Source organism: Entelurus aequoreus, linkage group LG24 (genome assembly GCF_033978785.1).
Source record: "Entelurus aequoreus isolate RoL-2023_Sb linkage group LG24, RoL_Eaeq_v1.1, whole genome shotgun sequence".
NCBI lineage: Eukaryota > Metazoa > Chordata > Actinopteri > Syngnathiformes > Syngnathidae > Entelurus > Entelurus aequoreus.
In genome coordinates, this window is record NC_084754.1 from 2,642,454 (window position 1) to 2,654,910 (window position 12,457).

The 12,457-nt window shown below is 34.2% G+C and overlaps 1 protein-coding gene and 1 long non-coding RNA gene across 3 annotated transcripts in view; one reads left to right on the forward strand and one right to left on the reverse strand.

Moving 5' to 3' along the window:
- Window positions 1-12,457, reverse strand: part of LOC133641694 (1-phosphatidylinositol 4,5-bisphosphate phosphodiesterase zeta-1-like) — a 53,399-nt gene that overhangs the window by 884 nt on the left and 40,058 nt on the right. For both annotated transcript variants that reach the window (XM_062035631.1, XM_062035632.1), the window contains 2 exons: window positions 11,787-11,913; window positions 4,224-4,373 (listed from right to left, as the gene is read on the reverse strand). In XM_062035631.1, the coding sequence (XP_061891615.1) occupies window positions 4,224-4,373; window positions 11,787-11,913 (277 nt within the window). The remainder of the gene's footprint in view (window positions 1-4,223; window positions 4,374-11,786; window positions 11,914-12,457) is intronic.
- The window catches only part of LOC133641698 (uncharacterized), a 77,681-nt gene continuing 77,041 nt past the window's right edge, over window positions 11,818-12,457 (forward strand). The window contains exon 1 of the long non-coding RNA XR_009824325.1: window positions 11,818-11,891. This is a non-coding gene — a long non-coding RNA (uncharacterized LOC133641698). The remainder of the gene's footprint in view (window positions 11,892-12,457) is intronic.

Here is a 12,457-nt window from a genome sequence, read left to right on the forward strand (position 1 = left end):
AGAAAATCTGTAGAATCAAATTTAAATCTTATTTCAAAATCTTTTGAATTTCTTTTAAAATTTTTGTTCTGGAAAATCTAGAAGAAATAATTATTTGTCTTTGTTAGAAATATAGCTTGGTCCAATTTGTTATATATTCTAACAAAGTGCAGATTGGATTTTAACCTATTTAAAACATGTCATCAAAATTCTAAAATGAATCTTAATCAGGAAAAATTACTAATGATGTTCCATAAATTATTTTTTAAATTTTTTCAAAAAGATTCGAATTAGCTAGTTTTTCTCTTCTTTTTTTCGGTTGAATTTTGAATTTTAAAGAGTCGAAATTGAAGATAAACTATGTTTCAAAATTTAATTGTCATTTTTTTCGTGTTTTCTCCTCTTTTAAACCGTTCAATTAAGTGTAAATATCATTAATTATTAATAATAACACAGAGTTAAAGGTAAATTGAGCAAATTGGCTATTTCTGGCAATTTATTTAAGTGTGTATCAAACTGGTAGCCCTTCACATTAATCAGTACCCAAGAAGTAGCTCTTGGTTTCAAAAAGGTTGCTGACCCCTGATCTAAATCAAGCATTTTCAAGCATAGAAAATGGCTAAATGAAATAAAAAAAGATCAATATTTGCCACAAGAGGAGACAAAACAACCAAATTCAACAAGTTGCAAGTTGCCTGCTGGGAAGTGATTGGATCCATCTTTTTATTTGCACACTATCTTTTTTTCATGTTTACAAACTGAGGGAATACATCCCTGGACACAAGAGGACTTGGAGGGCAAAAAAGGTGAACATTAGTACCGTATTTTCCGGACCATAGGGTGCACCGGATTAGGAGGTGCATTAAAGCAGTGGTCCCCAACCACTGGGCCGCGGCCCGATACCGGTCTGTGGACCGATTGGTACCGGGCCGCACAAGAAATATAATTTTTTTTTTTTTTTTTTTTTTTTTAATGAAATCAACATAAAAAACACAATATATACATTATATATCAATATAGATCAATACAGTCTGCAGGGATACAGTCCGTAAGCACACATGATTGTATTTATTTATGTAAAAAAAAAAAAAAAATTAAAAAAAAAATTAAAAATACCAGCAGGTACCAGAAGGTAAGAAAAGTTGCTTTTGCATAATATTGCTGTCAGGTTTGTCACTGACAGTTTTGGTTGTTTTAGTTTTCCCTCTGTGTTTTATTTCCTGTCAGTGCTCTTATTTTTGTTCAGTTTCCTGCTTGCCTCCCTTAGCGCTGTTCCCCTCAGCTGCGACTGATTGGCACCTGGCCACACCTGGTGTCAATCAGTGGGCTGCCTTGCCCTCCAGTCAGTGCTGGGGTATTGTTTGCTGTGGACTGCCGGTTTCTTGACTGCTGTGAGCTATTCCCTGGATCCTGACTCCTGACTCCTGTCCCTGGTTGCTGTTTCCTGGTTCGTGTTTTCCTTTCTTTTTTTGAACATTAAAACCATGTTTTCTTGTACCAAGCCTGCCATCTCTGCATCTTGGGGTTCGTCACCACCACTTCATGACAATTGCGAAACAAAACGCCAGATAATGTCTTACCTTATACACACACCATAATAATACTGGTATGTTGAAGCACAGTACAATACATCAAGCGGTGCGGCTTCATAGCTTACCAAAGTCCTACTAAAACATTTTGATAGATTTTTGAGCGCCGTGTGTAATGTTCTATATTTTCAATGGAACATATAAAGTTTTGGTGTTGTTTCTGGCATCATATTGCAGTCTACACGTATCTCTTATGTGTGACTGCCATCTACTGGTCACACTTATATTACACCATGTACCAAATAATTTAGCTTTGACGTCGGTAAGCACAACCAAAAATATTCTGTACATTAGGCGCACCGGGTTATAAGGTGCACTGACGAGTTTTGAGAAAACGAAAGGATTTTAAGTGCGCTTTATAGTCCGAAAAATACGGTTAATAGTAGCTTTTGCTTTTGTTTAGTTACTATGTGCTACACTTTTGTCTTTGTTTTGACCTAACAATTGTATGTAATAAAAGAGAACTAGGAACTATTTTAAATATTGTGTAGATTTTGTTACACTCAGTAGCACTCAACATAAATACCGTATTTCCCGGACTATAAGGCGCACTTAAAATCTTTTTTTTTTTCTCAACTTGTCAGTGTACCTTATAACCCGGTGAGCCTAATGTACGGAATAATTCTGGTTGAGCTTACCCACCTCAAAGCTATATTATTTGGTACATGCTGTAATGATGAGTGTGACCAGTAGATGGCAGTCGCACATAAGAGATACGTGTAGACTGCAATATGACTCAAGTAAATAACACCAACATTATATATGTTCCATTGAGAATATAGAACATCACACATGGAGCTCAAAAATCCATCAAAATGTTTTAGTAGGACTTTGGTAAGCTATGAAGCCGCACCGCTTGATGGATTGTACTGTGCTTCAACATACCAGTATTATTATGGTGTGTGTATAAGGTAAGACATTATCTGGGGTTTTGTTTCGCAATATTATGCAAAAGCAACTTTTCTTACCTTCTGGAACCTGCTGATCTGTATTTGGGATCTGCATAAATCCTGAAAAATTGCGCGCATCGGCAGTGCGCCTTATAACCCGGTGAGCCTAATGTACGGAATAATTCTGGTTGAGCTTACCCACCTCAAAGCTATATTATTTGGTACATGCTGTAATGATGAGTGTGACCAGTAGATGGCAGTCGCACATAAGAGATACGTGTAGACTGCAATATGACTCAAGTAAATAACACCAACATTATATATGTTCCATTGAGAATATAGAACATCACACATGGAGCTCAAAAATCCATCAAAATGTTTTAGTAGGACTTTGGTAAGCTATGAAGCCGCACCGCTTGATGGATTGTACTGTGCTTCAACATACCAGTATTATTATGGTGTGTGTATAAGGTAAAACATTATCTGGGGTTTTGTTTCACAATATTATGCAAAAGCAACTTTTCTTACCTTCTGGTACCTGCTGATCTGTATTTGGGATCTGCATAAATCCTGAAAAATTGCGCGCATCGGCAGTGCGCCTTATAACCCGGTGAGCCTAATGTACGGAATAATTCTGGTTGAGCTTACCCACCTCCAAAGCTATTTTATTTGGTACATGGTGTAATGATGAGTGTGACCAGTAGATGGCAGTCACACATAAGAGATACGTGTAGACTGCAATATGACTCAAGTAAACAACACCAAAATATTGTATGTTTCATTGAGAATATAGAACATCACACATGGAGCTCAAAAATCTATCAAAATGTTTTAGTAGGACTTTGGTAAGCTATGAAGCCGCACCGCTTGATGGATGGTACTGTGCTTCAACATACCAGTATTATTATGGTGTGTGTATAAGGTAAGACATTATCTGGGGTTTTGTTTCGCAATATTATGCAAAAGCAACTTTTCTTACCTTCTGGTACCTGCTGATCTGTATTTGGGATCTGCATAAATCCTGAAAAATTGCGTGCATCTGCAGTGCGCCTTATAACCCGGTGAGCCTAATGTACGGAATAACTCTGGTTGAGCTTACCCACCTCCAAAGCTATTTTATTTGGTACATGGTGTAATGATGAGTGTGACCAGTAGATGGCAGTCACACATAAGAGATACGTGTAGACTGCAATATGACTCAAGTGAACAACACCAACATTTTATAAGTTCCATTGAGAATATAGAACATTACACACAGCGTTTAAGAAAAAAAATCCATAAAAATATTTAAGCAACTTTTCTTACCTTCTGGTACCTGCTGATCTGTATTTGGGATCTGCATAAATCCTGAAAATGTGTGCGCGTCCGCTATTGTAGTCCGTAGTCGATAAGCTTCTTTTTCTCTATCTTTTCATCAAAAATAGCGCACATCGGCAGTGCGCCTTATAATCCGGTGCGCCCTATGGTCTGGAAAATACGGTACTTAAAATAATTAACGGTATCGGCCAATTTCGGAACATCTCTATGGCCAACACATAAACAGCGTGTGTGTAAATGCGTTTAATGAGGTTATTAAAAATAATGTGAAACTTTTGTGCAACTGTACTTTATAACATTTATATTCGAGCTCCAATGATTGATATTTAATATCCTGCTTGACCAAACTGTTGGTACATTTTGTAGAATGGGAATGGAGAATCATTGGCAAGTGTCAGTGGAATGGTCCAAATCCAAACAATACCCAACCTTTGTGTCCCGGGCTCACCTTTCTTCATGCTGAAGAATGGCAGCGTGTACTGGCCCACAAAGTCGCTGGACAGGAAACCGGTCTGGTCTCGGACGGAGAAGCGGACCAGGCACAGGTCGGGGATGCTGAGGCGGAAGTTCATGTCGGTGTCCCAGTAAGGGTTCAGAGCTGCAAACCGTCACCAGCTTCTTTAATCACTTCATCGACTACAAAGTGCAAATCAATCAGAAATGACGTGCGACTGCTGAGAGGTGTGGCGGACTGCAATATGCCACACAACACGGTACCGCTGCGCCTCGGTTTTTGCACGCCCCACTTCTTGTAGGAGTGTGTGCATGTTAGCGGCCCCACAGACACAAAGATGCTACATGAGAACACGCTTTGTTCCATTCCAGTTTTCCATACATCAAAAAGTTATGGGCGGGATTTTGACGAGACATTCAGAAAATGTCCGAAATGGGAAAAGGAACACGCTCCTACATTTAGAGCACAGATGTCAAACTCAAGGTCCCGCCAGTTCATTTGATTTGGCCCTCGAAAGCCTGGAAATAATATGTATCAAAGTACGGCAACGTTTCTTACTAAATGTATTATTTCCTTCGATTTTGGGAGAAAAAAAAAAAGTACTCCATGTAATCGCAAATTATGTTAACTTAAATATTGTCTAATTGTGCAAAAATATATTATCAAACATTCAAACCATTTTTTAAACAGATAAATACTAATAATAATGATTTCAAAGCAAGTTATCCATCAAATTGTGCAATGTAAAAGTAGCAATAGATTTCATGGTAAAATTGTGAAATTTACTGTGGTTTTTACAGCATTTTTCTCTAAATGAAAAAAAAAAAACTTTTTTTTTTACTGTAATAAACTGTGGTGCCGTTTTGGCATTTACTGTAATACACTGAAAAATCTACAGTTCTACAAAAAAAAACCTGGCAGCTCAGGTACCAAAATGCTACTGTAAAAATGCAGTTCTTTTTATTTACAGTAAAAAAAACTAATGTAAATTTTACAGTAAGATTCTGGCAATTGAGCTGCCTTTTTCTTTTACCATAAAAACAGCAGTGGAGTTTTTCCATTTACAGTAATATACACTACATTTTGAGGTGAAATTATTGCCATTTACCATATTTTTTTAAATTTATTTAAATCTAATAAAATGTACTCCATGTAATCGCAAATTGTTAACTTAAATATTGTCTAATTGTGCAAAAATATATTATCAAACATTCAAACCATTTTTTAAACAGATAAATACTAATAATAATGATTTCAAAGCAAGTTACCCATCAAAGTGTGCAATGTAAAAGTAGCAATAGATTTCATGGTAAAATTGTGAAATTTACTGTGGTTTTTACAGCATTTTTCTCATTTTTCATATACACTGAAAAATCTACAGTTCTACAAAAAAAAACTGGCAACTCAGTTGCCAAAATTTTACTGTCAAAATGCAGTTTTATTATTTACAGTAAAAAAAATAATGTAAATTTTACAGTAAAATTCTGGCAACTGAGCTGCCTTTTTATTTTACCATAAAAAACAGCAGTGGAGTTTTTCCATTTACAGTAATATACACTACATTTTGAGGTGAAATTATTGCCATTTACCATATTTTTATTTATTTTTTATTTATTTAAATCTAATAAAATGCATAAAAAAATATGTACTCCATGTAATCGCAAATTATGTTAACTTAAATATTGTCTAATTGTGCAAAAATATATTATCAAATATTCAAACCATTTTTTAAACAGATAAATACTAATAATAATGATTTCAAAGCAAGTTATCCATCAAATTGTGCAATGTAAAAGTAGCAATAGATTTCATGGTAAAATTGTGAAATTGACTGTTTTTTACAGCATTATTCTCTAAATGAAAGAAAACCGTACTTTTTTTTACTGTAATAAACTGTGGTGCTGTTTTGGCATTTACTGTAATACACTGAAAAATCTACAGTTCTACAAAAAAAACCTGGCAGCTCAGGTGCCAAAATGCTACTGTAAAAATGCTTTTTTTAAATTTACAGTAAAAAAAACTAATGTAAATTTTACAGTAAGATTCTGGCAACTGAGCTGCCTTTTTCTTTTACCATAAAAACAGCAGTGGAGTTTTTCCATTTACAGTAATATACACTACATTTTGAGGTGAAATTATTGCCATTTACCATATTTTTTAATTTTTTTAAATGTATTTAAATCTAATAAAATGCATTAAAAAAAATGTACTCCATGTAATCGCAAATTATGTTAACTTAAATATTGTCTAATTGTGCAAAAATATATTATCAAACATTCAAACCATTTTTTAAACAGATAAATACTAATAATAATGATTTCAAAGCAAGTTAACCATCAAATTGTGCAATGTAAAATTAGCAATAGATTTCATGGTAAAATTGTGAAATTTACTGTGGTTTTTACAGCATTTTTCTCTAAATGAAAAAAAACAGTACTTTTTTTTACTGTAATAAACTGTGGTGCTGTTTTGGCATTTACTGTAATACACCGAAAAATCTACAGTTATACAAAAAAAACCCCTGGCAGCTCAGGTGCCAAAATGTTACTGTAAAAATGCATTTTTTTATTTACAGTAAAAAAAACTAATGTAAATTTTACAGTAAAATTCTGGCAATTGAGCTGCCTTTTTCTTTTACCATAAAAACAGCAGTGGCGGTTTTTCCATTTACAGTAATATACACTACATTTTGAGGTGAAATTATTGCCATTTACCATATTTTTTAATTTTTTTATTCATTTAAATCTAATAAAATGCATAAAAATATGTACTCCATGGTTAACTTAAATATTGTCTAATTGTGCAAAAATATATTATCAAACATTCAAACCATTTTTTAAACAGATAAATACTGTGCAATGTAAAATTAAATATATTATCAAACATTCAAACCATTTTTTAAACAGATAAATACTAATAATAATGATTTCAAAGCAAGTTATCCATCAAATTGTGCAATGTAAAAGTAGCAACAGATTTCATGGTAAAATTGTGAAATTAACTCGTTTTTACAGCATTTTTCTCTAAATGAAAGAAAACAGTACTTTTTTTTACTGTAATAAACTGTGGTGCCGTTTTGGCATTTACTGTAATACACTGAAAAATCTACAGTTCTACAAAAAAAAACCTGGCAGCTCAGTTGCCAAAATGTTACTGTAAAAATGCAGTTTTTTTAATTTACAGTAAAAAAAACTAATGTAAATTTTACAGTAAAATTCTGGCAATTGAGCTGCCTTTTTCTTTTACCATAAAAACAGCAGTACAGTTTTTCCATTTACAGTAATATACACTACATTTTGAGGTGAAATTATTGCAATTTACCATATTTTTTAGATTTTTTTAAAATTTAAATCTAATAAAATGCATTAAAAAATAGTGCAATAATAGTATTCGCGGTTAGAAGCGGCCCTCTGGGGCCAAACATAACTGCAATGTGGCCCTCAGTGAAAACCACTTTGACACCTGATTTAGAGGATCACCGTCTGGATTCAGGACTTTACTATTGAAGGTCGAGCCTAGCAAAGATCTGCGCTCCCTGAGGGCTTTTTTTAATGATCTATAAAATGACTTTTATGTTAACATATTTGCATATCTGGGAGGAAATAATTGGATTTAAATATATATTTTTTTTAATGATTGACCTTTTAGAACTGATTTGCAGAGGTGGGGAGACGAGCCAAAAAAATGTACTCAAGAGTAACGTTTCTTTAGAGCAGCGATTCTCAAACTGTGGTACCTCCATCTAGTGGCACGCCAAATAATCACTTAAATATTCAAACACAGTGTTACTGTTCAAACTGTGTGTAGTATTACATTGTTTTTAATGAATACTTAGGCCTACTATGCTACTGTATTTTAATGGTTGGTCATTATGGTGGTACTTGGAGAGCAGAGTGTTTTCTGAGGTGGTACTTGGTGGGGAAAAAAGTGCTTCAGAGTAATATGACTTAAGTAAAAGTAAAAAGGGAGTCATTCAAATAAGTACTTGAGTTTGAGTAAGTAAATATTCTGGGGGGGAAAAAATATTCAAGGACCAGGTTTTAAAATTTTTCCCCCTCTGGTCAACATATGAAATAAGTGTGTAAAAATTTGAAGTGCTCCCCCTCTGGCCGACATATGTAATAACAAGTGTGTCCAAAATGTATTTAAAAAGAAAAATACTGTACACTGTAATAATGTTAAGTAAAAAAAAACAATTACAATCAAAATAATAATAATTTACTAAAAACTTACCTTTTTTTATATTTGCATAGTATGTATATATTATTAATGTTGTAAATACAAATATTTATATATCTAGAAAGGGTGGTCCTAAAGAGGTAGGCATTTTTCGGAGATGTCAAGAAGGTAACAAATACAAGAATGTGTGTGTGTGTGTGTTGTTTTTTCCACCCTTCTTGAGACATCAACAAGGAAAAGTACCTTCCGTATGAGGAGGTGTGAAGTGAATTACATTTATATAGCGCTTTTTCTCAAGTGACTCAAAGCGCTTTACATTGTGAAACCCAATATCTAAGTTATATTCAAACCAGTGTGGGTGGCACTGGGAGCAGGTGGGTAAAGTGTCTTGCCCAAGGACACAACGGCAGTGAGTAGGATGGCCGAAGCGGGGATCGAACCTGCAACCGTAAAGTTGCTGGCACGGCCGCTCTACCAACCGAGCTATACCGCTATAGGTGTGAACAAGTGATGACATAAATCATGGTCCCAATACGGAAAACCATTGCATCTAATAGATAATGTCTCATTTGCACCCCTGGTGGTGACATCTATCAAAATTAAGGGTGGTCCCAAAAAGAAGGGATTTTTGAAATTGACTGTCGGTTTTAAAAGTGCTCCCCCTCATGTCAACATATGAAATAACAAGTGTGTGTAAAAATTTGAAGTGCTCCCCCTCTGGCCAAAATTAATAAAAAGGTGTACCTTCCGTTCATTCTATTTCCAATTCTGAAACGCAAATCAAAAAACAAAAATTGTGCCGTTTTTCGATTTTTATTATATATGGCAGATTTGAAAACAAAGGGTGTATTTTCATTAAAATATTGCCATAAAATTTGATTCTGTGCTGTTTTCCTTTTTATGGATTTTTATTTTTCCGGGTAAACACAAAAATCCAATTCTTGTTAATCCAAAATGCAAAAATGCGTGTTTATCTATGTGATGACAAATTGAACCGGAAGCAGTATTTTAGTTTTTCCTTAGCGTTAAGCATGTTTTTAGCATAACAGTAACACCTTTGGTCCGTGTACCTTACATTCACTCTATTTCCAATTCTTAAATGCAAATCAAAAAAACAAATTTCGGGCCATTTTTTCTATTTTCATTTCTGAAACAAAAGTTGGACTACTATTTAATGACACTTTTTTTTTAAACGACAATAGGACTCCTGCTGAACAAAGATGTTAGCGTTATGCTAAAAACATGCTAAACTGTCATGTCTTTGTGATCATGTTTTGTTTGGTTATGTTCCGTTGGTTTATGGACTCTTTGTGCACTCTTGTTTTGTTACCATGCCGACCCATTAGTTTTCACCTGTTTCCCGTTTTGGACTCACGCACCTGTCACTAGTATTTAAGCTTGTAGCTGCCAGGCAGTCGGCCTGACGACATTACCTATGCTACCCATGCTACCTCTGTTACCCATGCTACCTCTAATATCCATGCCATAGTTCCATGCTTTCCAAGAAAGTTTTTGTTTATTCATGTAACAGTTAGATAGTTTTTGTTTCATGTCCATAGTTTTGCCTTTGTGCTAGTCCTTGTTTTCATAGCCAAGTTTGTTCTCCGCCTTGTGCGTGACTTTTTTTTGTACCCTTTTGTTTGTACTTTGGAGTTAAAATTAAATCATGTAGCTACCTTCACGCCATGTCCAGTCTGGTTCGCTTGCACCACGGGAAAAACAAGCTGCCTCATAGTCCACGCCGTGACAAAAGCTAAAATACTGCTTCCGGTTCAATTTGTCATCACAGGGGTCACCAAAGCGGTGCCCGCGGGCACCAGGTAGCCCGTAAGGACCAGATGAGTAGCCTGCTGGCCTGTTCTAAAAATAGCTCAAATAGCAGCACTTACCAGTGAGCTGCCTCGATTTTTTAAATGTTATTTATTTACTAGCAAGCTCACCTCGCTTTGCCCAACATTTTTAATTCTGAGAGACAAAACTCAAATAGAATTTGAAAATCCAAGAAAATATTTTAAAGACTTGGTCTTCACTTGTTTAAATAAATTCATTAATTTTTTTACTTTGCTTCTTATAACTTTCAGAAAGACAATTTTAGAGAAAAAATACAACCTTAAAAATGATTTTAGGATTTTTAAACACATATACCTTTTTACCTTTTAAATTCCTTCCTCTTCTTTCCTGACAATTTAAATCAATGTTCAAGTAAATTAATTTTTTCTATTGTAAAGAATAATAAATACATTTTAATTTAATTCTTCATTTTAGCTTCTGTTTTTTCGACAAAGAATATTTGTGAAATATTTCTTCAAACTTATTATTATTAAAATTCAAAAAAATTATTCTGGCAAATCTAGAAAATCTGTAGAATCAAATTTTTAAATCTTATTTCAAAGTCTTTTGGATTTGTTTTAAAATTTTTGTTCTGGAAAATCTAGAAGAAATAACGATTTGTCTTTGTTAGAAATATAGCTTGGTCCAATTTGTTATATATTCTAACAAAATGCAGATCGGATTTTAACCTATTTAAAACATGTCATCAAAATTCTAAAATTAATCTTAATCAGGAAAAATGACTAATGTTCCATAAATTTTTTTTTAATTTTTTTCAAAAAGATTCGAATTAGCTAGTTTTTCTCCTTTTTTTCGGTTGAATTTTGAATTTTAAAGAGTCGAAAATGAAGATAAACTGTTTCAAATTTTGATTGTCATTTTTTTTCGTGTTTTCTCCTCTTTTAAACCGTTCAATTAAGTGTAAATATCATTAATTATTAATAATAACATAGAGTTAAAGGTAAATTGAGCAAATTGGCTATTTCTGGCAATTTATTTAAGTGTGTATCAAACTGGTAGCCCTTCGCATTAATCAGTACCCAAGAAGTAGCTCTTGCTTTCAAAAAGGTTGCTGACCCCTGACATAGATAAACACGCATTTTTGCATTTTGGATTAACATTAATTGGATTTTTGTGTTTATCTGGAAAATTATAAATCCATAAAAGGAAAACAGCACAAAATCAAATTTTATGGCAACATTTTAATGAAAATCAGCCCTTTTTTGTTTGTTTTCAAATATGCCATATATAGTAAAAATCGAAAAAACGGCCCTAACTTGGTTTTTTGATTTGCCTTTCAGAATTGGAAATAGAAGGAAGGCAGCAGGAGTCATATGGTCGTTTTAAAAAAAGTCTCATTAAATAAGTTTTCCAACTTTTGTTTCAGAAATGAAAGATTTTTTTGGGGGGGATTTGCATTAGAGAATTGGAAATAGAATGGACGGAAGGAAGGTACACGGACCCTCCGCTTCAGACCCTCCACTTTAGTCCCCCAATAGAAGTGCGGACTGCCAAAGTGGTGCACCGTAAAAGTTTTGCAGTACTTACAGTTGTTTTTGACAGTGTGTGTGGTTTTTCTGTTGCAGTCTGATGCGACCCCGTGAATCTCCACTCTGACGAAAGGGTCCAGAGCCTTGCCACTCCTGGGAACAGGTAGGTTGGAGCCACTGATCACCTGTAGTTGGCACAAGTGTGTGACTATTTAACATATTTATAGATAACATATCTCTTCTTAATAGCCCATAAAAAACAGATTATGCTAAACAACAAGGTGGGATATTGTTTTCCTGAACAGATGAATAATTTACATCATGGCTTCTTTAAATGCTGCTCAGGATTCAAACGGCGTTGACTCGAGGCTGCAATGTTTCCCCTTGAAATGATCAAATGACAACAGTGACAATGCAAATAAAACTCATCACGTTTATATTTTATAGATTCACTGTTTGGTCCACGCTGAAAGAATCACTGGCTGTTTTTTTTAAGGTTTTAAAAGGCTTTTGTTCATTTCTTTTTTTAAATTAAATTAAAATGAAGTGTAGTTACCCAAGTGGAGGGGAGTAAAAGAGAAGAAAACAAAATGTTTTTTGTAAAAAACTACCGACCTACCTATAAACCTTTTTTTTCTCAGTGACACTGAACGGCGCAAATGTTTTCCTAGCGCTTGACTGCTCCGTCACTGATAATAGCAAAGTTCTCTTCACATTGTTTCTGGCCCC